A 26,525-nucleotide genomic window follows, 5' to 3' on the forward strand; every position below is an offset into this window, starting at 1 on the left:
TAAATGAAATAAAAATTTTCATGACACAAAAAAATAAAATCGTAGACAAGCTACGTAATGATACATGGATAACAGATTTTGCATTTCTTGTTGACTTAACCAGCCATTTAAATATTCTCAATAAAGAACTGCAAGGAAAGAATAAACTTATCACTGACATGTATGATTGTATTAAAGCTTTTAAAGTTAAATTGCAATTATGGGAAACACAACTGGAATCAAAAAATTTCGTACATTTCCTACATCTTAAATCCTGCCTATTATTTCAAATGAAAAATCTCAAGAATACGCAAGAAAAATGTCATTATTATGACAAGAATTTGAGGAAATATTTAAAGATTTTAATGATTTGAAGTCCGATTTTACATTATTTTCATTACAGTGAATAACGCACCAGAAAATCTACATATGGAGTTAATTAATTTACAGTGTGATATAAATCTTATTCAAAGATTTGAAGATACAGATTTGATTAACTTTTATTCGTACTGGTCAAAAGATAAATACCCTCAGTTACGAATTTTTGCAATAAGAATAATCGCTTTGTTTGCGAGTACATTTATATGTGAACAGTTTTTTTCACAGTTGAAAATTAATAAGTCTAAGAAAAGAACCCAACTGACTGATGAGCATCTACAATCCGTGATGAAGATAATTTCTAGTAAATTTTTTCCAAGGTTACAAACTTTATCAGAATCGAAACGCCATCAAGTGTGAAGTTGCAGTAAGAAATAAAGAAGTTTATAATTATTTACATACAAACATGTGTCGAAGAAAAATTTAATAAATAAAAGAAAGAGAATAGGTTGTCATTATTTATTCTCAAGTTATAAAGGTTATAAAAGGGTTTCATAATTATAAAGGGGTGATATCCATATAATAGGGTTCAATATATATATATATATATTCATATTCGCTCTCATTTTGTTAAAAAAAAAAAAAAAATTCCGGCCTGTCAGCTGCTTTCACATTGTGTTCGGCCCGCATGCAATTTGAGTTTGAGACCACTGGTCTAAGGCACTTTTTGCCGTATCAATCCACCTATATCTTGGTGGATTGATATGGAAGATATCTTGGTCTTCCTCTAGGTTGTTTTCCTGCCAACCTGGCAGAGAACATTTGTTTTGCTAATCTTTCCTTGCCCATTCTATTTAAGTGACCTTACCACCTGAGATTAGCTTTGCTAACACATTCCTGGATGCTGACAACGTCAAGTTCTTTCCTTATATCCTTGTTTTTTAATATGATATTACCATTGATGCTATCTGTTCACGCCTCTAATCTTTCTCAGGACTCTCATATCTTTGTTCAAGTGTTTTACTTCTGACCCAGCTCTCAGATCTATAAGTTAAAACTGATTTGAACACTGTCTTGTATACAACTAATTTAGTGTTTTGACTGATTTCTCTCTTATTCCATATAAATTTATTCGGTTGACTTCCTACCATACCATCTTTGTTGATTCTGTTGTCTCTTTCCATATTCAATTTACCATCTTCACTAAAAATCGTACCTGAGTAGTAACTGAAATGTTTTATTTGTTCCACAGGTTCTCCATTCACAACACAGTTGACATTTTCAATGATTCTGCCTATTTTCATTGTCTTTGTCTTTTTATTGCTGAGCTTCATACCTTATCTATTACAACAGTTATTCAATTTAGTCAGAGAATCTTGCAGACTTGTAGCAGATTTATATAGAAATATAACATCGTCTGCATAAAGCAAAGCACTGGCATTAATATCTCCAATTTTGATATCATGTTTAATACCACTTTCCTTCATAATGTGATCCATATAGATTATGAATAACAGAGGGGATAATGTACACCCTCATCTCACTCCTGTTTTAACATTAAACCATCTTCCTGTACTTCCATCAAATCTAACTGCTGACTTACATCTCAAATAAAGACTAAGTATTGCTTGATATAATGCCCCTATTGATACCATATAACTGTAAGCGTATTGAATAGCTTCTCTCTTGGCACCTTCTCATATGCCTTTTCCAAATCGACAAAACTAAAATACCGATCTTTGTTATATTTCCATGATTTCTCAACTATTTTTCGTAAAGTGAAGATTTTAGCCTGAATCCTGCTTGTTCTTCACCAAGCATTTCTTCTCAACTGTTTCTCAACTATACTTGCATAAATCTTACCAGGAACACTCAGTAGGGAAATACCTCTGTAATTCTCACATTCAGTTTTATTTCCCTTTTTATATATGGGTACTATGAGAGCTCTACTCCAATCATCGGGAATTTGTCCCTGTGTCCATGCCTTCAGAACTATCCAGTGCATGCTGCTGAACAGATATCAAAAAAGTGGTATATGGAGTGGCAAAATCGAGGCAAAGACAGGTGACTAGTGGTGTGCTGCAAGGTTCAGTGCTGAAACCATTGCTGTTTAATTTGTACATAAATGATATAGGAAATATTCAGTTGCTGATGATGCAAAATTAGGTATAATAGTTAATCAAGGCAATGTGGAGAGCTTGTAGGATGATTTAAATAGGCTGTCAGTATGGGGAAAAGATAATGGGTGTCAATTTAATGTGGCGAAATGTAATGGTATGTATTTTGGGATAAACAGATTACAAGCTGTGATGGTTGACAGAGTTAAAGTTTAGAGTACATATTGCTAAGGAATAAGGAAGTTGTTATTCCTCTTGATAAGGCCTTGATGTGTTCACACCTAGATTACTATGTCGAGCGGTCGCCTGGGTTTCTTGGGGATGAGGAAGCACTGGAAAAGATTCAGAGGTGAGCAACCATTATTATTATTATTACAGGCAACTCCAAGGAGTCCTTAGATTCATCGAGGGAGGCTCAACATCATGTCAAGAATAACTATTCAACATTCACACAGTATCTATCATACTTCACCTTGAACTCATTTACAGTCATGGCATCCACAACTGACTCTGGCAGCTTATTCCACTCATTTACCACTCTCCAAGTAAAAAACCTAGTGCTAACCACACTCTTACCAAGCTTCCATGGATGGTCCCTAGTCCTCCCAGTACCAGTCCTATTCTCAAAAAATCTTCTGAATTAATCTTATAGAAATCCTTCAGTAATTTGAATGTCTCAATCATATCACCTCTTTTCCGCCTATTAACCATTTTCTGCAGCCCACAAATCTTCAACTTGTTCTCATAAGGTTCATTCCATAGTCCTGCTATTATCTTGGTCACTCATCTCTGAATCCTCTCCACCTCCTCCCCATCAAAAAGAAACCCTGGCGCCCATATCTGGGCACAGTAGTCTAGATTGGGTCTTACCAAGGCTCGATACAGAGGAACAATAACCTGTTTGTCTCTGCTCATTAAAGTGTTTTTCAGCAACCAAGTGATTTGATGTGCTGATTTTGCCACTTTTGCGATGTGTTCCCTAAACTTCCTATCCACCAACACTACCAAATCCCTGGCCTTGTCAATCTCCTGGAGTACAGTTCCACCAGTGTGATATACTGCTGCTAATCTTTTCACCCCAAAATGCAAAACCTTACATTTTTCCAAATTAAATTGACATCCATTTTCCTTAGCCCAGTCCTCCAAACTATCCAAATCATCCTGCAAAATTTTGACATCCTGAGCATTCACTATTGCTCTATCCAACTTTGCATCATCAGAAAAAGAAAACCAGGACGTCCTCTTAAATGTTTCAACAATGATTCTAAGGCCAGAACAGGCCATGCTAGGTCTAAATCCTTGATAAGCATGATGATGATGATGAACTTTGCATCATCTGCAAACAGATGCACAGTTTCTCTCAGATCCTTTCCTATATCGTTAATGAACAAAATAAACAGTAGTGGTCCAAGAACAGAACCCTGCGGCACACCACTAGTCACAGGCCGTCTTTGGATTCTACTCCTGAATAAGCCACTCTCTGATATCTCTCCATCAACCACCCTCCTATCCATTCTCATATGCTGCAGTTTACTGATTAAAATTCCATGTGGTATCCTATCAAAGGCTTTAGCAAGGTCTAGTGGAATCACTGTAAACCCTTATCCAGTTCAGCCATCACTGTGTTATAGAACGTGAGCAAGTTACTGAGGCATGATCTACCCTTCACAAAACCATGCTGTCCCCATACAGTATCCCATTTTCATCTATCCAATCTTGTATTTTCCTCTTTACTATTTTCTCCAAGACCTTCACAACAATTCCTGATATGGTGATCGGCCGGTAATTTTCAACAGCAGTCTTGGAACCTCCTTTATGCAGTGGAACTGTTTTCCCCCTCTTGGGATTAACCCATACCCGAGACTCAAATTAAACAAAATGATCAAAGGCACAAATCTTTAGCTGCTTCTCGTACGACATGAGCTGGTATACCATCCAATCCCGCAGATGAATTGACATTGAGGTTTTGTAATAGACTATTCACCTCCCCTTCATTCACCACAATTCCCGTATAAGCTGTTGGTTCTTCCATTTCTGCAATGTCACCTGATGATATGCTCTTTCAAAGTGCTCACTCAGTATTTTGGTAGACTCACTCAGGGTTTTGATAGACTGGAGATAGTAGTGGACACTATTAAGGTTAGAGTTGAGGCCACAGGTGTTAGTGAAGCAGATATGTAAGGCTCTGTGAAACATATATTTGACCACAAGAGTATTACATGTTTTTCTTATACACTTCCTGTATACTGGTCTTCATGGGGACTGCTAGTGGTGTCATCACTTGATTTCCTTGTATATAGTTGATGACCCAACTGTTGTCTCCATTTTGGCATTTTTCTTAGAGTTGTTGTCCTTATTCTCTGTGGGTGAAAGTTAAGTCAGGTCAAGCACATATGCACGATTGGGGGCAAATGCCTTTTGAACTTATGTGCTTGTCTGTATCACAAGGCATGAAAAGTTTGTTCCATCCTTTTTTTATTTTAGTCCAAAATGATGGCACCTGACAATATTTCTAGAATCAAAGTTGCATTCACCTCCAAATTTGCTGATGTTTTAGTTATTTGCCAGTTTCCATCAGATAGTTCAGAATAATTGCATTGAATTTCTTGATTTTGGCCTCGATTGAGTCATGTACTGTTCATGCAATTAGGTCATGGAGTTTGTAGCGTTGTCAGTTGTGTTGTGGTGCTGATAGTCAAGTAATTCAGGCTTAGATTTCTTTGTTCGAATTTTGGAGGAGAAAGTTTCATTCATAGTGTTAAGGTGCTGCTTGATATTTTTGACTTATTTACATAAGTTTAGAAGCTGCTTTATGGAAGGGAGGCACAGTGAACAGAAGAATGGCTGGTTGGGATTGATAAGTAGTTTGTACCCTAATTCCTCTATTTTTGCACATGACGCATGTAACCAGTGACAACAGAAATCACACAATATAACCTTTTTCTTATCGATAACATTAATTTTACAGCTGGGGCATTTTATATTATCGTTGGTCTTGTTGGTGATCAGTGGTGCAGCACTGGTGAGATACAATTTGCTCTTCCATCATTGGCCTTTGTTACTGCCTTCTTTACTTCACACGGTGGTTATTGAGTGCTTGCACGTGGCTGATTTTTAATTGAAAAGATAACTGATGCACTACAAATACTTATAGGTTGTGCAGTAGTTTCTTATCGGCTTCTTAGTATCTACTGTTGTGATTTCTGTTTATTGGTTAATTTGAGCAAAAAGCACTTATAATAATGACAAAATGGAGCACAAGTTCAGAGTAACTTATTCACAGGATCAAATGTCATTTAAATGTCAAATGATGGTGGAGTTTTGCTCTTGAGCCACTCATGTATGCTGGATTTTGTTTCCTTGACTGCATATTCACACTCGAAAACCACACCTTAGATAATGATCAGGGCTTTGGGGTGGATTGAGAGATGCAAGCCTTGATTCTAGTGACGATTATTTCTGTTGTTCGGTCTTAGCAAGTGTTTGCATCAGAAGGACGTAAAGCAGTAGTTAGACCCCGATAGGAGGAGGAGTAGAAGTTGGATCATGCCATTTGGTAACCTTGTAATACCAAATAAGGTTTTTTTTGGATAAGAGTACCCAACTTGGACTTTATGGATCTTTTCATTTTTACTTGGTGTGGATAATCAATCTAAAATTTGATAATGCTAAATCCATTATCCATTTATATATTATCAATCACAAAAAAGTTGAAATTTGTCTTTTTTTACTATTTGTACTTCTTGATCATCTTTATTAATTATACTGTTTATCATATCTATAATTCTAACACTAAACATAATATTGAATTTGGATTTAGAAAATATGTATTGGAGGTGAGAAACTGAAAAACATGTCACCAGTGCAGAACCAATCATGGCCTGACACACACACACAAAGAAAGAGAATTGAATGGTTTGGTCTGGATAACCAAAATGAACAAACAAGAAAGACCTCGAGCAAGATGGGTGTGGGTGACCATTTCCAGATTCAGCTTATGATAGTGATATCATAAGCTGAATCATGATATCACTATCATAAGCTGAATCTGTGCGGCCTGCACCAGGTCTGACATAAATACTGCAAGTATTTACCTGTGATTATGGGTATTACATCTAATTACTAAAGTCACTGAGAGATAATGCATAGACATTAAATAAAAATTATGAAGTTCAACAAAATAGGTTTCAGTTTTATGTAGATTTTTTTTTCCTCCCTTTTGTAATTTATTTTGCAAAACGTTTCAGATGTGAATGATTTCAGCATTTTGTAAACAATTAGCAATGTAGAGGATGTTTACAAGTTGCATTTGATTGTAGATATTTTTATACTTGTTCATTTCCTTTAAGTGTTTATATATTATAAATAATTCACATTAGATTTATTGAACATAATTTTGAATTAACTTTAATATAATTATTCTCAACAACTATAAAATAATTTGCAACATTTATTTTAGCCATCTGATGATCATCCTGGATCTCACCTAGAATTTGCTAAGAAAAGACTTCAACTGGGAGAAAAGTTATATTTTAAAACACTAGAAAACATCATGCTTCTTGAAAAGAAGAGGTTTCCACCAAAAACAGACCTTTCAGTAAGTCTTATACATTTGGTCTTATGTTTATTGCATTTTGAATTTCTGAGTTGGAGGTTTTTGTTTGTATAGTTTTGACAATTTTTTTTTTAAACTATGTTGTCTGAATTGCTTTGCTTTTCCTTCAGTGAGGTTTTTAACATATGAATTGCTTAAATTGCCATTACCCAATTCCTATAATTATGATAACTTAGTCATTCATTAATCTTTAAAGGTACCTGTGGCTTGACTGTAAATAATAAATTACACAATAACCACAGTAATTAACTTTAATGAAATGAAAGTATACAGATATTGCGTACTGAAAATAACAATACATCATCAGTGTCTAGAAACAAGCAAATCAAAGGAACCGGAATACCAAGCACATACAGAAGTCGGTGGTTTACCAATTAAAATCTGTTGTTGCGTGCTAGAAATTAATATTAATATATAACATTATTAACAATATTTTAAATTTAAAAATATAACATTATGAAAAACTGTTTTTGGTGGTTACATAAGAATTTGGGAGAGAGATATAATTGTTCCGATTCAGATTTGGCTGATGTAAAAGGGCTTCGCAACTTTCTTTGAAAAGGCGTTCATATTTAAACCTGCATCTATGGAGAAAATGAGCTTTATCCCACTGGATATTGTTTAGTGTCAATACTATGTTATGCCAGACCAGATTTTTGAGGTTTCATGTATTTGATATAATATTGATGTTCATTAACTCTTTTTTCCACAAAATGGCTCGTTTGTCCAAAGTATGTTAGATTACATTCACACGGTATCTGGTAAACGCCAGCTAATGATAGAAGTGTCAGTTTGTCTTTTGTAGATGGCAACAGATGAGAAATTTTGTTCATCAGAAAATATGTGGGAATGAGATGATACTTCTTCAAAATTCTACCAATCAGTTCTGAGATGCAGAAATATAAGGGATTGGAACATTGGAGTCAATTAACTATACATACACTTGTAAACCAAAATAATTAAATTATTTTTAATAAGTAAATATTTCCCATACATCAACCTAAACAAGAACAAGCCAATAGGATTCCCATAATGTATGTCAAAGGCATCTCCAAACATCTGTCAAAAATTATGAAGAAATACAAACTTGCTGCTATCCACAACCCAATCAACCAGATCTATAATTTGTTACCTTCTCCTAAAGACAAACTCACCTTTGATGCTACCTGATGTTTACGAAGTTCCATGTTCCTGTAAGATGTCTTACTACTGACAGACAGGAGGATCTATTAGCAAACGCATCTCTGAACATCAAGATCATATCAGTCTTATCAAACCGCACAAATCTGGCCTTGCACAACATGGAGTTGAAAACTTAAACTGTAGGATCAAATGGAAAAACACCAAATTTCTATATAGATCCTTATATAAACATGAGCCTTTATCTAAAGAAAACGTCACAGACCCAATTTAAAAAGCAATGATGTTATTCCTATCCCTAAAGTCTGGGAAATTGTTCCTTAATTGTGTAAAATAAATTTATATATGTTATTTCATTTTATTTTAATTCTATAACATGCTACTGCACACATAGTGGGATTCCATTGTGAGCATGCACCCTAACTGTATGTTGTTCCTGGTATTGTTTGAAATAACTGTACTGATGATGTCCTAAGATACTTAGGACGATGTGCATGGTACTCAAACAGGCTTAGTTGGCTTACTAGGGAAGGCTGGAATCAGTTGCCCTGTATTACACTGCATTATACATCAGGAGGCTCTGTGTGGTAAAATTCTGGAGATAGAGGATGTTATGGAAACTGTAATGAAGTGTGTGAATCTAATTAAGGGTGGAAATCGGGCCTTAAGACACTGCAAGTTTCTTTCTTTTCTAACAGAAATGGAGGCAGAATATGCCGATTTAGTGTTGCACACCGAAGTACGTTGACTAAGCAGAGGGAACTGTTTGAAATGGTTTTTTGCTTTGAGAAAGGAAATAAAACAGTTTTTAGAGGAACACGAGAAGACAGAACTAATCACAAAACTATGTGATCCTCATTTTAACAGCTTACTCACCTTTCTAATAGACATCACACACACACACACACACACACACACACACACACACGAATGAACTCAGCGTGAAGTTACAGGAACATAACCAAACAATCTCAGATTTAGTTGGACACCTAGATTAGTTCATAAGTCGACTGAAGGTTTTTAAATTCACCCTAGTCAGAGGAAACTTGATACATTTCCCTTCCTGCAGGGAGTTGATGGATGAGAGCCATGACGACTTCAAGTTTTCTGTGCCAATATTAGACCAACTTTGGAGCAATTCAGTAAGCGATTTTCTGACCAGTGACATGCAGCCACAACTGACATTATTTAGCAACCCAATGAAATGTGACATTTCAGAACAGCATGACACTATTGAATTGGAGTTGTGACCTTCAAAGTGACCTCTTTTTCCAGTCAAGGGTGGAGATAGACATTGACTTTTGGAAACTGGTACCAAGGGGAAAATATCCTGCAATGAGTGATTTTTGAGAATTGCTCTAAATAGTGTGTGTGACGATATTCGTAACAAATCCTGAAGGTGGTCATCAGTGCAGAGCACTGATGACCACCTTCAGGATTTGTTACGAATATCGTCATCATCGTTGAATCAACTTTGATGAACTTGTTGCTGCACATGAATGCCCACAGTGCTCTCATTAAGTTGTGTTACAGGTAAAAAAAAAACCCAGAAATATGTAATTAAATTTAATTTAACAACTTATATTTAAATCAATCAAGTATTTTATATTGTTCTACCAGTAGTAAAATGAGTTAACAAATATAGTAATTCAATACATATAACTATTGCCTTGAAAAAATGCAGAGTTTATTTTTATTTAAGTTCTATCCAAAAGTGTGCAGCCCGTGATGCTACCACTCATCATATATTGGTCCTCGTATAGAATGAAGTTAACCACGCTGGTGTAGTTTATTATTTTTAGTCCTTTCCTTCATGCTTACACAGTGATCAGAATACATTATGAAAAATTATGGAGGTAATTACCATGTTAGAGCAAAACTTTAGTTTAATATAAACCAAAATGAACACTCAACATTTCAACCTTCATATCAAAGTTGAAAACCTTCATATCTGGAGCACACACACACACACACAAAGAAGCAAGCTGCACTACAATCTACATGGTTTGCTAAGTTACTGACCAACCATTACAACAATTATTGGCCTAACCTCTGGTGAAAAAAAAAAAAAAAAACTTTACTACATCCAAGCTAGAGTCCTATCATTATTATCTATTAGGTTACAAAATTAAATTTGGCTGGAGAGCAACATGTTTACATAGTTAGTTTTATATATATATATATATATATAAAACTATGTAAGTATACATATAAATTTCAACCAACTGGCATGGAATAGTTTCCAATAAAAGCTTTAAATTGCTTAAAGTCCTAAAGTCAGAGTATGCTGGCAACTAAGTAGGCTGAATATGTGCCATCCAAATTCTTGAAATTTTTATGCCACCATTATGTTGAGATTAGGGTGGTTAATCAGAATTTCACAGGCTTCTTTAAATTTTTGTTCATACCAGGTTTTTGTATGATGTAAACAGCAGATACTTTTCCAATCAATTTGGTGTAGGGTGTTGAGAGCATGATCTGAGAGGCCTGCTTCACAAAAATTGTTATATTTAATGTGTCGTTTGTGTTCTTTTTTACGTATAGGAATTGTACGTTCAGTTTCACCAATATAAGGTAAGTTACAGGTGCAGTAGATGCAATAAACTCCAGGATGTGCCAATGGGAGAAGAGTATCCTTAGAGGAGTTGAATATGTTTTTTAATTTTATAGGTGGTTTAAAAGTGGCATTAAGATCATAATGGTGTTATCAGAAAAAATCAATAGATTTTTTCTGATATGGGATGTATCAGAAAAAATATGTATGGGATAACTATGGTTTTACTGTAATCTATATTCTTTTTTGATGAAATTTTATGAAGAACTTTATTAATAGTATTTTTGTTATAGCCATTATTTATAAATGTATTGCTAATAATCTTTAATTCTTGTTTAAGAACTTGTTCATTAGAACAAATTGTTATAGCTTTGTTTTTTTAAGGGTGTTAATGACTCCAGATTTTTGTGAAGGGTGGTGATATGAGTTAGCATGTATATATTGGCCAGTATGTGTCGGTTTGTGGTAAACTGTGAAGGATAGACTGCCTGAGGGAAGATGTGTGACCAGTGTATCCAGGAACGGGAGTGAGTTCTGATTTTCAATTTCAATAGTAAATTGTATGCGCTCATGTTGTTTGTTCAGGTGGCTAAGGAATGTGTTTAAAGTTTGTCGACTGTTTGGCCAGATAAGAAAAACATCGTCAACATATCTAAGCCACACTGTAGGTTTTAGAGTAAAGGAATCAAGAGCACTTTGCTCAAAAGCTTCCATATAAAAGTTAGCAATTGGTGTGTGTGTGGGGGGGGGGTAGTGGTGAGCCCATGGCCATACCTTCTTTTTGTAGGTAGAATTTATTTTGCTACACGAAGTAACCAGAATGTAGTACGCAGTCCTCTTTGTCCACATACTACGTTCCGATATGAAGGTCAAAACGTCGAGTGTTCGTTTTTGTTTATATTAAACTAAAGTTTTGCTCTAACTCTGTAGTTGTCTCCATAATTTTTCATAATGTATTATTTTTAAGAAATTACCAAAAGAAAATGTCAAATCTTATTCAACAACTAACTAGTAAAAATAAACCAATAAACATATACTGCTGCTTTTTTTTTTTAATTTCAGAATTACTTGTAGAGGAAAAAATAAATAAAATAAAAATATATATCGCAAAGGCTTTCAGTAGATTACCACGTGACAAACTAGTAGTTAAATTGGAGTAAATGGGGTTGGATAGTAGATAGTAATGTTGGATTGGGAATTGGCTGTCTAATGGGTATCAGAAAGTTGTGTATGGCAGAGTGATATTCCATAAGAGGAAAATCACTAGTGGTCTGTTTTGGGGGCCATTGTTTAATTTGTATGTAAATGACACTGAAAAGGGCTTAAATGGTATATACAGTTGTTTGCAGATGATGCAAAGTTGGGGAAGGTTAAAAAGGATAATTTGTTGTCTTTTTCAATTTCCATGGTGAACTTGATATGAGGATGTAAAGTATTGATTTTGGCTGAAAAGGAAGGTAAGGAATCTCTGTTGTGAGGCCACACTGCAAAAATGTTGTCTATATATCTAACCCAAAATGAAGGTTGAGGGTATATAGATGAAAAAGGATGTCTTCTAAATGAAAGTTGGCTAGAACAGGGGAAAGTGGACTTCCCATGGCAGTTCCTTCTACTTGGTTGTAGAATTTGTTTTGACATAAGAAATATCAGGAGTGCATTACAAAGCCGAATAATTTTACGATATCTTGTGGGAAGATGTCAGTAAGTAGTTGTAAAGTCTCTTTGAGAGATACATTTTTTAATTTGTTTATGTCATGTAAAAATAATAATTGCAAGTTAAATTTGCCTATATGTGATTTTAATAAGCTCGTTAAATATTTGGCTATGCAGTAAGTAGTTAAATTAATATACAGTCTACAATAGGACGGAGAGGAATGTCTGTCTTGTGGATTTTTGGTAGACCATAAAACCTAGGAAGTCTTGCAAAATGAGTTTCTGAGCTGCATCTGAACTTATAACCTCATCTAGAAGGGAATTTAATTTCTTCAGTTGCCTGTTAGGTTTTGATCCAGTTCTTGGTATGTTGAGCGACCTCGTAGTAAAAGAAGTTTTTCTTTTGTAATTTGAAGAATCCATAATTACTGTAGATTTTTCTTTGTATGCTTTAGTGATAACAAGGTGACTGTTGCTTCTTAGGGAATGTAGAACAATACTTGAAATAAAATAGCTTCTCCGAAAAGACTACACAACATCTTCGACTCCTACAAGCCAAAACAAAACAAAGAACGAATATGTCGAGTTCCAATCCCATATATCTCCAGAATTTCAGAACCAATTTCAAGAATTTTGAAAAAATGATCTAATAGCTGCTTATATTCCTATTAATAAAATATCCACCTATTTCCCCCTCATCTAAAGATAAACACTCAACTGTCTCTCTTCCTGGTGTATACCAAGTTCCACCTGGCTGACATCTTTCTTACTTTGGACAATTGGACTCTCTATGGAAAAAAGAATACAAGAACATCAATCTTATATTCTTCATAACAAATCCGATAAGTCTGGATTGACGCAACATGGAATAGAGACAAACCACAACATTATCTGATCCAAAACTCACCTTCTACACTGATGTCGGTATAAATTCGAATGCCTATTCAAAGAGAGTGCTGAGGCCTTACTTCAATGTCCTAACCTGAATCAGAATGACTGCCTATCCATATCAAAAATATGGGAAAGTTTGATCTGAATAACACATTTTTTTTTTTTTAAATTATGACCTAGATACTACATCTGTCTAATGACATCGTTATGATTTATAAATTAAGGTTTTTGTATGACATTGTAAATTTATACATGCAATTTTTTCTGCACTCTTATGTTTACCTTTCTTCAGTGAAACGATTTCATGATTAGCAATGTAACATTACTCGACTCATTCTAATTTTGAATGATCAATTGTTTTTATTCTACCTTGCAAAAAACTGTTTTCTGTCAATCCACTGATGATAGTTCGTTATTTTCAAACTGGTATATCAATTGTGCTAACATGTAGATAATTCTTAATTTCATGTCAGACGTTTCTCTCAAAAATAGAATAATGTAGATTTAGAATAGTTGGATTACTGATTCCTGTATTTCACGAAAATTGCATCTTCATGGAACAGTACACGTACATATACCCAGTAACTAAGTGGATGTGAAGAAACAAAGCAAAGTCTGAAGTCCTAATTTGCTCTGCTTAGTAGTCTTAATTAGTTGCTTTTGTTCAGCTGATTTCCTAATGATGAGTTTTTCCAGATTTTAAGCACTTTTGTGCATCCAATTTTAAGTTTCAAGTATTCAATATTATGTTGATGTTTGCTAATTCTGTTTTCCACAGAACAACCTGTGTGTTCAAAATATGTTAAATTGCATCCACAGGTGATCTGCTAAACACCAGGTAAAAACAGAGGAAACAGTTTATATTTTGTAGATAGCAAGAAAATGAGAAATTTTGTTAAGAGGAAGATATGCGAGAGTGAAATAAAACTTAAAACGGGGTGCCTATCACAGAAATATGTGATGGCACCCCGCAGCCTAGCAAAAAATCCTTTGGTGTCAGAACATAGGAATCAGTTATCCTTTAGATTTGATGAGGATTATGCACTATTAATTAATGACTTGACAAAACTAATTTTTGGGAGGTGTCATAAGCAGACTTTTGATACGTATGTCTGGCAGTAAAGGTAGGTTTGCAATAAATACTGGTTGACAAAGCACCAGAGGCCATGCAAATAAGGATGTTCAAGAAATATTATAAAATATATACACGTTTAAAGATATTAATTTCTGAATTAATATCTTTAATTTAATCATGACTCTGATAAAAAATGTTTACTCTTTTAATACTTGGCGATATGACATCACGCGGCTCGTTCTATTTGTGAATGATCAATTGTTCGTATTCCATCTTGTTTATTAAAACTATTCCTATGTAGCCACTGAAGATGGTCTGTTATATTCAGATTGAAATATTTGGCAAATTAAATAATATTCTTGTGTATACGTGTATATATTTTATAATCATAATGTCACAAGTATCATTAAAGAATCAAACGATATTTAAGAAAGGTAAACTACCTGCACTTTTCCCCATGGTGAACTGATTATGTGGGTGAAGGTTATTAATCGAATGTCAGAAGGTGGTTTGTTTTCAGAATGAATCTAGATGGTATAAACATCGATGGATGAATCCAAAAAGAAGGTTGAGGTTGATTGGATGTTAACAAGTAATCTTCTAGGTTGGTCAAATAATAATTAGTCAAAGATGGATACAGAGGGGAAGAGAGTGCTACCTGTGGTTATTCATTCAATCTGTTTAGATGTCTTGCTTTACAGCTGAAATATCCTGATCCAAATATCGTCACATCAGGAGGAAATAATCATATAAAAATACTAAAAACTATTGGAATTGGATTAGTAAATAGAGAAATATGGTTAATGACAATGTCTAGTTCTTTTCTTGTAAGGCTTGGATAAAACTTGGAATAGCAAATAAATGTTTTGAAACCAATTTAAAATTGCTTAACTGATACATTCAGATTGCAAATGTTTGAATCCAAAGGCTAAATAAACTATCAGACCATTGGAATGAGGCATAGAAGTCATCGAATTTTGGCATTCTTATAACAGCACATGGATGAAAAAGAGGAAGGGTTGTGTGAGTGTTCTTCCTTTTGAGAAGAAATGCAACACTAGATTGTGGTCTAAATGGCCTAGAGGACAAATAACATCCATGATATCCTCAGCATCTTTACCTACTTCATCTTTGCAGTTTGGAAAGAAAGGCCAATTTGAGTTGTGAATATTAACTTCTCTAAGGAAGATGATTTCACTATTAGGAAAGTTGGACTATTGAAAATTGGCATTTAAAGAAAACAAAATAGAGTTCACAGTGGCATTAGAAGAGTGATAGTAAATGAATTTGATAGAATAGAACAGGGAGATTTATAGCTAAAGAACATCAAAAAGAGGAGATGAGGAGATTCTGAGTTGGAATCCCTCTCTGACTTGGTATACCCCAGCAAACATATGCACCAATGCCACCTTTGAGAGACAAGAGTTGTGTGTAATTTGAGTAACCCTGTGATAAGTAATGCTTGAAGAGGCTAAAATTTGAGTTTCTTTTAAGAAAATTGTAGTTTTGCAGACTGAAGATGAAAATGAACATTGTAGAGGTCAGAATTCAGACCACTGTTAATCCCTTAAGGCATTAGAAGTTTTTTCTTATTCACATTGATATGATCAATAGTTTTAGCAAGTGACCAAGAAGAATGACTGTCATTTGGATATAATGAAAGGTTCTTACTTTTGGCTCTTTCAAAATCAAGTTTCGATATGTAATAATTTGTTTGGAAATATTTTTTGACTGTTATTATTGGCAGGAAAGGAAGCTGGAGAATTCAGTGGAAGCCTTTTGTTTTTGTTTTGGCACTCTTCTTAGACTACCAGGAGTTTGGGTTCAAGAATTTAAAATGAAATATGAATGTTTATATGATAAGAATTGTATAATGCATTCAGTACATGTGTTAGAAGACCAAAAAAAGAATCATCCAAAATAAGTCTTCAGGGGTTTCCAATGTTACTTCATTAATACAACCAACAGATCAAAGAGTAACTTCTTATGATCTTGTTTACATTTGCTGACCAGTGCACAGCTGTTACGTATTTTGCACAAAGCTCACTGAATGACTGAATGAATGTTAGAGATGATATGGTAATTGCTGCTCTCAGGAGTTACCAAGCAGCTGTCTATTTTGAAATGCTACTCGTTTGACTTACATGCGGCATGCTAAGCTGCTGTTGTGTGAAATTGAGTACCACTGATAAAGCTTTTCAAAAAAGAAGGGCTTTCTCCAAGTGCTATCAAACAGCAATTGAATTTGTTTATGGAGAAGCTTCTCTTTCATATTCCAACATGAAGGAATAATGGATTAAACACTTTGCCTAGGGAGAGAGCATTGAAGATCCTCATGATGGTCCGTCTGTGGAAGTGATGACTGAGGAAAATGTCTCTTTTGTTGAATAGGAACTGCTCATTAACAGATGTCCGAAGCTCAAAGAAATCTCAGCAAGGTTGGGACTTTCTGTAATAACCATTTCTTGCATCATTCATGAGAAGCTTCACATCGCAAAGGTCAGTGCAAGGTGGGTGCCCTGACTTCTCACTTCGGTTCATTGCTGGAGAATTGACCTGTGTGACCTGCTCCTGCAAGTTTTTAGAGGTTTGCGAAGGGGAATCAGAGAGAAATGTTGGAATCTTTTGTCAATGGGGATGAACCATTGTCCTTTATTATGATCCTTTTTCCAAAAGGAAATCCATGGAGTGGCACAAACCAGGCAAAGCATTACCGAGAAAAGTCAAGGTCACTCAGTAAACTAAGAAGATCGTGGCAACAATCTTTTTGCCAAGGAATTCTCTTGATTGAATTCAAGGAAAGGAATACCGCCTGTGAATGTGGAATATCATGCTTCACTCATGCACAAACTGCATGACTCCATAAAGCAGAAGAGATGAGGAATTCTGAGTCACAGTATTCACCTGCTTTGCAACAATTCTCCAGTGCATATGACTATTGTTGCAAATCCTGCATTGAAGGACTATGGCTTCCAGGAGATTGAACACCCACCTTACATCTAGGATGTAAGGTGGGTGTTCAATAGCGCCCAGTGACTGCTACCTCTTCTGAAAACTGAAGAAAGACCCTCAAGGAAGAAAATTTGCAGATCACAATGAGGCGAAAGATGCAGTTTTAGATAATTTTGCAGACAGAAGTACAGACTATTTTGTCAAGAGCATAGAAATGTTAATTCAAAGATGTGAAAAGTGTATTAAAGTAAAGAGATTATGTTGAAAATTGACAACTGTTTTCTTTCTATCACCTCTAAAAGTTAGTCAGGCCAGAAATATCTGCACTAAATACGTGCACACTAATCTTGTTTAATTATAGCCAATCAAAAAAAAAAAAGCTACACTTGATAAGTTCCTACAAAATTATTAACTTCTAAGAACTTCATGCATGATACAAATGAAATTATTTTAATATCAAATATTTTACTTTAATTAAAGCCAATTGTTAAAGTCTGTCAGTTAGTAATTTTGCTATGCAATAAATGAAAAGTGTGTTTAAACTTGCATTTTGTGTTATATACCTTTTAAATCCTTAACATGCAACTTTGTTTAATTGGGACAGCCACTTAATTGGACCAAATTATGCTATTCCTTGTGTGACCCAATTAACTGAAATCATATGAGAAAATGACATAAAGTGTTCAAAATTGTTGCTTTCCTTTAATCTTTCTTTGCTTTATCTGTTTATCATTTTAGCACAATTTTTATCATGACTTTCTTATAAATCCTCAATCAGATGAAATTTTCCATTTTTTGTTTTGTTCATTTTGATACTGTGATTAAAAGTTGCTGGATGTCTTCAGGCAGTTCTGAGGTAGTTGAATATTTTAAACACCCTCATTCACATCTTGTGTCACACATCATAAATTTTATTTTTTTGTGCAGAGATTTATTTTGTATCTTTTCTGGAAAATTTAATAATAAATTTTTACAAAAGTAATTTTTTTTATGTAAATTTTGTATAAACTTCATTTTTCTATTAAAAATTAACATTTTCAGTAGCATCTGTAATCCATAATTCAAGTATTTCGGGAATAAACTGTGTAGACATGACACTGCTTAACTTATAAAAATAGAAGCATGTTTATTTCAAAATGGATGTGGCGTGATAATTTCCCAGCGTACAAATTTTGATTTGATTCTACCTCTGGCATGGACTTGAGGGTATTTTTGATTCATCCCACCTATAAAACTTTGGTGCTAGAGTTAAATAATCTGCTCTAACAAACATGGAAGAACGTTAACTTTTTTTTTTAATAAAAAAAAAGGTCTCAAGGAAATAGAATTGGTCTCATGTTCTTCCTTTAGGTAATGAAATTCATCTGCCATCTAAGACACATAAATACCCATGCCATAGTAAAACTAAAACATGGCAGAAACTATCTACACTGCTGAACAGGCAGTAAATACAAAGCAATTGGTTCTTTTGTCCTAGTTATTCAGTTCTTGATGTATCTTTCAGGAGTAGATAATATTACATAATTAAGTTAAAATTCTTTCAAGAGCAAGACTAAATAACTTGGAGAGACCTACACATAGCCTGTTAGAAATGCAGAGAACTGACCAGTGCATATGAATTGATGTCTAATTTTAACTTTTTTTTTTTTTAATCTTATATCCCTTTTCTGTATATAAGCTCCTTAGCTATAGGGATGTTAAAGAATTGTATTGCTTCTCTTGGTTTGTACCTTGAACCACTTTCCCTGTTTTATATTCATTAATTTATATTCTATTGTATAAAGTACTTATGTCCCCAGATTGTGCTAATTGACATTTTTTGGGTTTTCCATATTTTTTTTTTTTTTTTTTTTTTTTTTTTATTTTTACTAAAGAAAGTTAAACCTTGAGCAACACATATTTTCATGGTCTAATGTAACCACCATAGTGCTTATTTGTTGTCCTGTGCCATGAGATGTTTCTTCAACTAAACATGAAAAAACACAAGGGATAAGTAACATTATTTATTTAAGGCCATATGTTTCAACCTGAATATTACTGGCCATCATCAGTGGCGACAATAGTTAATTATAAATTAGAATGCAAACAATAGATTGGTATAACTGAGGAAATATTGTAATATTAATAATTCATTGGATATTTAAATATATATTGGTGTGTGATTAAAATAAGGCTTTTCCTATATCTTAGATAGAGGCAGCTCCAGTTTAAGTTCAGATGGTGAAGTAAGGTATCAGTGAATTAAGTTTGTTTCACACCATAGGATGTTGTGGTTTGTATCTATTTAATGCTGTGCCAAGCCAGATTTTTCAGATTCAATGTTGCTAATGTAAGATTGGTGTTCTAAGTTATAGAAATGAAATCTTTCTAGATGAAGTCTAGAAAGTCTTCATCTAGAAAGAGTTCACTGAACTCTTTACTAGAGGAAGTTGTTGTTTAATCTAAGTCTCGGGTCTGGTTTTAGTCCCGAAGGTGTGGAAAGAGGGGAAAATAGTTCCACTGCATAAAGGAGGATCCAAGGCTACTGTTGCAAATTACCAACCGATCAGCATATCAGGAGTCATTGTCAAGGTCTTGGAGAAAGTAGTCAGGGGAAAAATACAAGAATGGATTGATGAAAATGAGCGGGGGACAGCATGGCTTTGTGAAGGGTAGATTATGCCTCAGTAACTTGCTGAAGTTTTATAACACAGTGACGGCTGAACTGGATAAGGGTAATGGGTTTGGAGTGATACTGCTGGACCTGGCTAAAGCCTTTGACAGGATACCACATGGAATTCTAATCCATAAACTGCAACATATGGGAATGAATATAGGGTTGGTGAGATGGATAGGTGAGTGGTTGATGGAGAGATATCAGAGAGTAGTTTATTCAGGAGTAGAATCCAAAAGACGGCCTGTGACTAGTGGTGTGCTGCAGGGTTCTGTTCTTGGACCACTGCTGTTTAATTTGTTCATTAACGATATAGGGAAGGATCTAAGAGGAATGGTTCATTTGTTTGCTGATGATGCAAAGTTGTGTAGGGCAATAGTGAATGCAGAAGATGTCAAAATCTTGCAGGATAATTTGGATAGATTGGAGTTCTGGGCTAAGGAGAATGGATGTCAATTTAATGTGACAAAATATAAGGTTATGCATTTTGGGGTGAAAAGATTAGCAGCAATATACCACATTGGTGAAACTGTACTCCAGGAGATTGATGAGGCCAGGAACTTGGGAGTGTTGGTGGATAGGGAGATGAATTTAGGGGACACATTGCAAAAGTGGCTAAATCAGCTCATCAAATCATTTGGTTGCTGAAAAATACTTTGACGAGCAGAGACAAGCAAGTTATTGTTCCTCTGTACCGAGCCTTGATAAGACCTCGTCTCAACTCCTGTGCCCATATTTGGTCACCTAGGTTTCTTCTTGATGGGGAGGAGGTGGAGAGGATCCAGAGGCAAGTGACCAAGATGATGGCAGGTCTATGGAATGAACCTTATGAGAACAGGTTGAAGATTTGTGGGTTGCAGAAATTGGTTGATAGGCAGAAAAGGGAAGATATGATTGAGACATTCAAATTGCTGAAGGGTTTCTATAGGATTAATTCAGAGGATATTTTTGAGATCAGGACTGGTGATGGGAGAACAAGGGGACATTCATGGAAGCTGGGCAAGAGTGTGGTTAGCAAGGATGTTAGAGCTGGGTTCTTTACTTTACTGTTAAATGAGTGGAATAAGCAGCCAGAGTCTGTTGTGAGTGCTATGACAGTGAATGAGTTCAAGGTAAAGTATGATAGATACTGTGAGAATGTCGAATAGTTGTGTGGACATGATGTTTAGGGCCACCCTCGATGAGTCTAAGGACTCCCTGGAGTTGCCTGTAATAATAGTAATAGTAAGTATCGATGGAGACACCATAGAAAAACTTAGAAGTTATTTTGCTAGACCCCCCCCCCCCCCCAGATTCTATGCAAAAAAAAAAAAAAAAAAGACATTTCTCTTTGTTCAGTTGTCGACTGCATAGATTCACCTACTTACCAAATAGACAAATTTTTAGCACACCTATTGAAAGCTCATATTGGCAACTCCTGCTCATTTATTTAAAAAAAAAAAAAATTCTTCCAATTTTCTAGTTAAAGTAAAAAATGTTTCCCTACAACCCACTGATATAATGGTTAGCTTTGGTATAGAATTTCTCTTCACAAATATTGCTCTTGAGGATACACTACATCTACTTTCAGAAACATTTCCACAGGATATAATGAAACTACCCAAATGTATTTAATTTTTATGGCTATTTTGCCTATTCAAATTTGTTATGCACTATGGATATTTTATTTGTTAGAATAAGTTTTACGGTCAAGTTGAAGGAACGACAATGGGAAGTCTGCTCTCTCCCCAGATTTTCTAACGTTGATTTAGAACATTTAGAAGACATGGAATTAAACTATCAAATAATATACAGCTAAATATAATACTTTATGCAGATGATCAAGTACAGTGGTGCCTTGTAGTTCATATTTAATTCGTTTCAGAAACCCATTTGAATTATGAATCGTTCGAAGTCCGAATCAAAATTTTACATAAGAAATAATGGAAAACGAAATAATCAGTTCCCATATCCAAAAAATTTCAATAATATTTTTTATTTTATCTATTTTAGTTTTTTAATGTTAATAACTTAGAAAAAATTAAACAAAATAATCTTATATTTATTTTATTAATTTTAATTATTACAACTTAAAAATAACAGTGAAGAATATTTTTTTAATATAAAAATCACAAAGACAAAAATAATGCTCCGGTTGTTAAGCGTCTTCTTTCTGCTTCTTAGCTGGAGTTGAGAATGCTTCACATTCTCTTTCTTCTGCAGAGAAGAATCTATCTAATGTTGTTTGGCACTGATGATTTTCTTTTGATATTTTAAAATAACCCATCACGTTGTCATCGAATAAGTTGATATTCCTGATCACTACTGTCTTATTAGGGTGCCATTTTTCCACAATAGCTTGTGTTCTAACCCAAACAGAGAATAATTCTTGAAGGTCAGCATTGGAAATGCATCCTTCCATAAAAATTTCTTTTTGTTGTTGATTGTGAAGGTGTTGAAGTTCTTGTGTGCTGAGTTCGGTTTTATGATCATCTATTAACTCCTCTACATCCTCATCACTCACCTCTAATCTCATAGTTTTACCCAAAGACACAATTTCATTTACAACAGACTTCTTCACAGCTTACTACTTCACTGACTGAAATACAATCTGGCCAGAGTCTTTTCCAAGCAGAAATCATTGTTTTAATAGAAACTTCTTTCCATGCCTTATCGATGATCTTTAAGCAATGAAGAATGTTTTAATTCTCTTTCCAAAATACTTTTTTAAGAGTCAGTTCTATGGCATTGGTTATTTCAAAGCACTTTTGAAACATAGCCTTAATATACAGTTTTTTGAAGTTTGAAATCACTTGTTGGTCCATGGATTGTATGATAGAAGTGGTATTAGGCGACAAAAACTTTATCTCGATGAAACTGAATTCACCAACTAAATCATCCTCTGGTACGATTTAGTTAATGAATGGTCTGAGCAGGAACATTGTCCATCACTAGAAGAGCTTTTAATGGTAGATTTTTTTCAGTAAGATAAGCTTTTACAGTGGGAGCAAATTCTTCATAAATCCACTCAGTGAAAAACTCTCTGGTAACCCACACTTTTGTGTTGGCCTTCCATATAACACCGAATTTGCTCTTTATGACATTGTTCTTTTTAAAAACGCATGGATTTTGAGAATGGTGAACAAGCAAAGGCTTTATCTTACAGTCTCCACTAGCATTACCACAATGCCGCAAAGTAATTCTAAGTAATTCTATCTTTCACCGGTTTATATCCCGGTGCCATCTTTTCTTCTTTTGTGATATATGTCCTTTTGGGCATTTTTTTCCATAATAGACCTGTTTCATCGCAATTAAAAACCTATTGAGATACAAATCCCTTACTATCCACGTACTCCATAAAGGTTTTTGCAAATTTGTCTGCTTCTTCTACATTGGTACTCGCAGCCTCTCCGTGCATGACAACACAATGGATCCCAGTTCATTTTTTGAATTTATTGAACCAGCCTCTGCTTTCTTTAAACTCCCCATTTTCAGTATTGGTCTCAGTTGTGTGTTTCTTAAGTTCACTATGCAGATGTTTGGCTTTCTCACAAATAATTCTCTCAGTAATAATGTCACCTCGTAATCGCTTCTTGTTTATCCACACTAAAAGGAGTTTTTCTATCTCTTCAATAACATGTGATCTCCTGGAGGTCAATGTTGTCACACCTTTAGCCACATTTGCTGCTTTTATTGCTTCCTTATTCTTAAGAATGCTACTTATTGTTGACTTTGACATTGTAAACATTGTCGCCAGATCCGTCAAACGTGTACCACTTTCGTGTTTTTCATGATAATTTCTTTTTTCATCTCATGTCTGTATTACAACTTTTCTTTTAGGTTTTGTTCTTTCTACATTCTTGGATGTCATGGGCAATAAAAAAAAAAAAAAAAAAAAAAAGCCAAAAACAGTTAAAAATTCTCTACACAAACGTATCGTGCAATGACTAGACTTTGTAAAGTATGGGACAATGCACAGTGGACTGAGACAGACAACACACTGCATAGGCACGGGGAAGTAAGTGAGGGAAATTAGTGGGGGAGAAGCATGCCGAAACTGTCTAATGCTTAATACTTTGCTTAATACTTAATATCCTGAGTTATTTAATTTAGTTCTGTTTGCTTTCTTATTAGAATATGGTAGAACATGATATGTTTCATCGATCTCTGTTTGTGTGCTGTCTGGAGATAGTGATTTTCTCATATAATTCTCAAAGGTAAGTGGTCATTTAATTTTAAGTTTTCAGTAGCAGGATAAAAGCACTGTATCACACTACACACACACACACACACACACACACACACACACACACACACACACACACACACACACACAAGGGATGTCCAGAAAGTAAGTTCCGATGGGCTGTCAGAGAAACAAAAATATACTTACAAAAAAAACTTTATTGGAAATTAAAGTAGGCATCTTTCACTACTTTTCTACATAATTTCTGCCATTGCTCAGGCACTTATCATAACGGGGCACCAAGAGTTGTATACATTCGTCGTGGAAGGTTGCTGCCTGTGACGCAAACCATGTATTGACTGCTTCTTTGACCTCATCATCTCGAAACTGCTGGCCACCAAGGAAAGATTTCAGATGTTTGAACAGGTGAAAGTTGCATGGCGTGAGGTCAGGACTATATGGGGGATGACAGAATTGTTCCCAGCCGAAGGTGGCGAGAAGTAGTTGTGTCATGCCAGCCGTGTGTGTGGGTGAGCGTTATCATGAATCAAAACAACGCCCCTCATTTATTCTGGATTGCATGATGCAGTTGCTTAAGGTTTGGCAGTACATACTCATGTTGATGGTGGAGCCTTGACCCAAGAAGTCTACCAGCAAAATTCCTTGTCTGTCCCAAAACACAGGGCACATGATTTTCCTAGTGGAAACCGGTGTCTTCAATTTCATCTTGACTGGTGATGAGATGTGCCTCCACTCCATGGACTGTTGTTTGGATTCAGGGGTTGCATGCGACACCCAAGCCTCGTCTCCGGTGACAAATCTGCTCAGGAAAGCATCGCCATCCCCAAACTTCTGGAATTTGCTTCGAGAGTGACGTCATATTGAATACCCTATTCTGTCGAATCTTCTCTTCAACTGAAAGCACCAAATCATCAGTCACTAAAGATGGTCACCTGCTCCGTTCATCATTTTGCACACCTCTCCTTCCTTCATTAAAAAATCTTGCCCATCTTCGTACCATTGAATCGCTCATTGCATGTTCTTCATAAACCTCAATAATTTGCTGATGAATTTCAGCTGCTTTAACATTCCTCGCATTCAAGAAACGGGTAACTTACCTAATTCCAATTGTGGAGGGTGATTCGATTTTCTTTGACATTATAAACACACACTAAGAAGCGTACACACTGTGAGAATGTCTGAAAATGGCACCAACGCCTTGCTAAGGAATCAACAAACTCGGCAGACATGCGCATTGCGATCGCAGTGCTGCAGTGAAAATATTTAAAAATTAAACTTCTTTCTGGACATCCCTCGTGTGTGTGTGTGTGTGTGTGTGTGTGTGTGTGTGTGTGTGTGTGTGTGTGTGTGTGTGTGTGGATTTCAACTTTTTTTTCCTAAATTACTAATGAATATTCTGTAAAGCATAAGATTTTATCATTCCAATAATTTAGTACCATTTTAATGGAATAACTATCTGGTTTGATTGATTTCATTTGTTATGATGATTAATTAATATTTATCTAATACAAATGTTAATTCATAAAATTTGTAAAAATTTCTGTAATGATACTGTGTGCTGGATGTTGATCCTATCATTGTCAGAAGTTCATTTTTTAATGCCATTGTTAATGTGCTTCATAAGAATTTAAATAATAATAACAAATCATTTGAAATAACCGAAAGGAAATATTCAGTGGTTTGCTGATGATGTGAAGTTAGGTAGAGTAATAGTTAATCACCCTGCAAGCTCTCCACTAACAATGTGGAGAGCTTGCAGGATGGTTTAAATAGGATGTCTGTATGGGCAAAAGATAATGGCATCAGTTTAATTTTTAAAAATGTAAAGTTATGCATTTTGGGATAAATAGATTACAAGTTGTGTATGACATTGATGGAACTGTATTCCAGGAAATGAAGGTAAGGATTTAGACAGAGTTCAAGTGTAGAGGACATATTGCTAAGGTTGCCAAAGTAGCTCATAAGATTACTTGGTTATTGAGAGCACAAGAACAATTAGAGATAAGTAAGTTATTCCTCTTTATAAGGCCTTGATATATCCACATCTGGATTACTGTGCTCAGATCTGGTCTCCTGGGTTTCTTGACAATGAGGAAGTGGTGGAGAGGATTCAGAGGCGTGCAACCAAGATGGTGAGTGGTCTGTGAAATGTTCCTTGTGAGGATAGATTGAGGGTGTGTGAACTGCAGATGTTAGTTGATAGGCAAAAAAGAAGGGTGTTATAATGATCTTTAAGTTACTTAGAGTTTTATAGGAGTGATGCAGGGGAAATGTTTCAGTGCTTGGCCAAAAGGGACAGAAGAAGTCTGGAAGTTGAGTAAATGTGTGATTAGCAGAGGCATGAGGACTAGATTTTTTGCTTGGAGAATTGCGAATGAATGAATGGAATATG

The 26,525-nt window shown here is 35.1% G+C and overlaps 1 protein-coding gene across 3 annotated transcripts in view; it reads left to right on the top strand.

The window, feature by feature from the left end:
• The window catches only part of LOC150096609 (retinoblastoma-like protein 1), a 488,590-nt gene that overhangs the window by 238,505 nt on the left and 223,560 nt on the right, over positions 1-26,525 (top strand). For all 3 annotated transcript variants that reach the window (XM_090408756.1, XM_090408757.1, XM_090408758.1), the window contains 2 exons: positions 6,874-7,011; positions 24,061-24,143. In XM_090408756.1, coding sequence (XP_090264882.1) covers positions 6,874-7,011; positions 24,061-24,143 — 221 coding nt within the window. The remainder of the gene's footprint in view (positions 1-6,873; positions 7,012-24,060; positions 24,144-26,525) is intronic.

This window comes from Typopeltis vanoorti, chromosome 18 (genome assembly GCF_054136105.1).
Source record: "Typopeltis vanoorti isolate ZY-2024b chromosome 18, IOZ_Tvanoo_1.0, whole genome shotgun sequence".
Taxonomy (NCBI): Eukaryota; Metazoa; Arthropoda; class Arachnida; order Uropygi; family Thelyphonidae; genus Typopeltis; species Typopeltis vanoorti.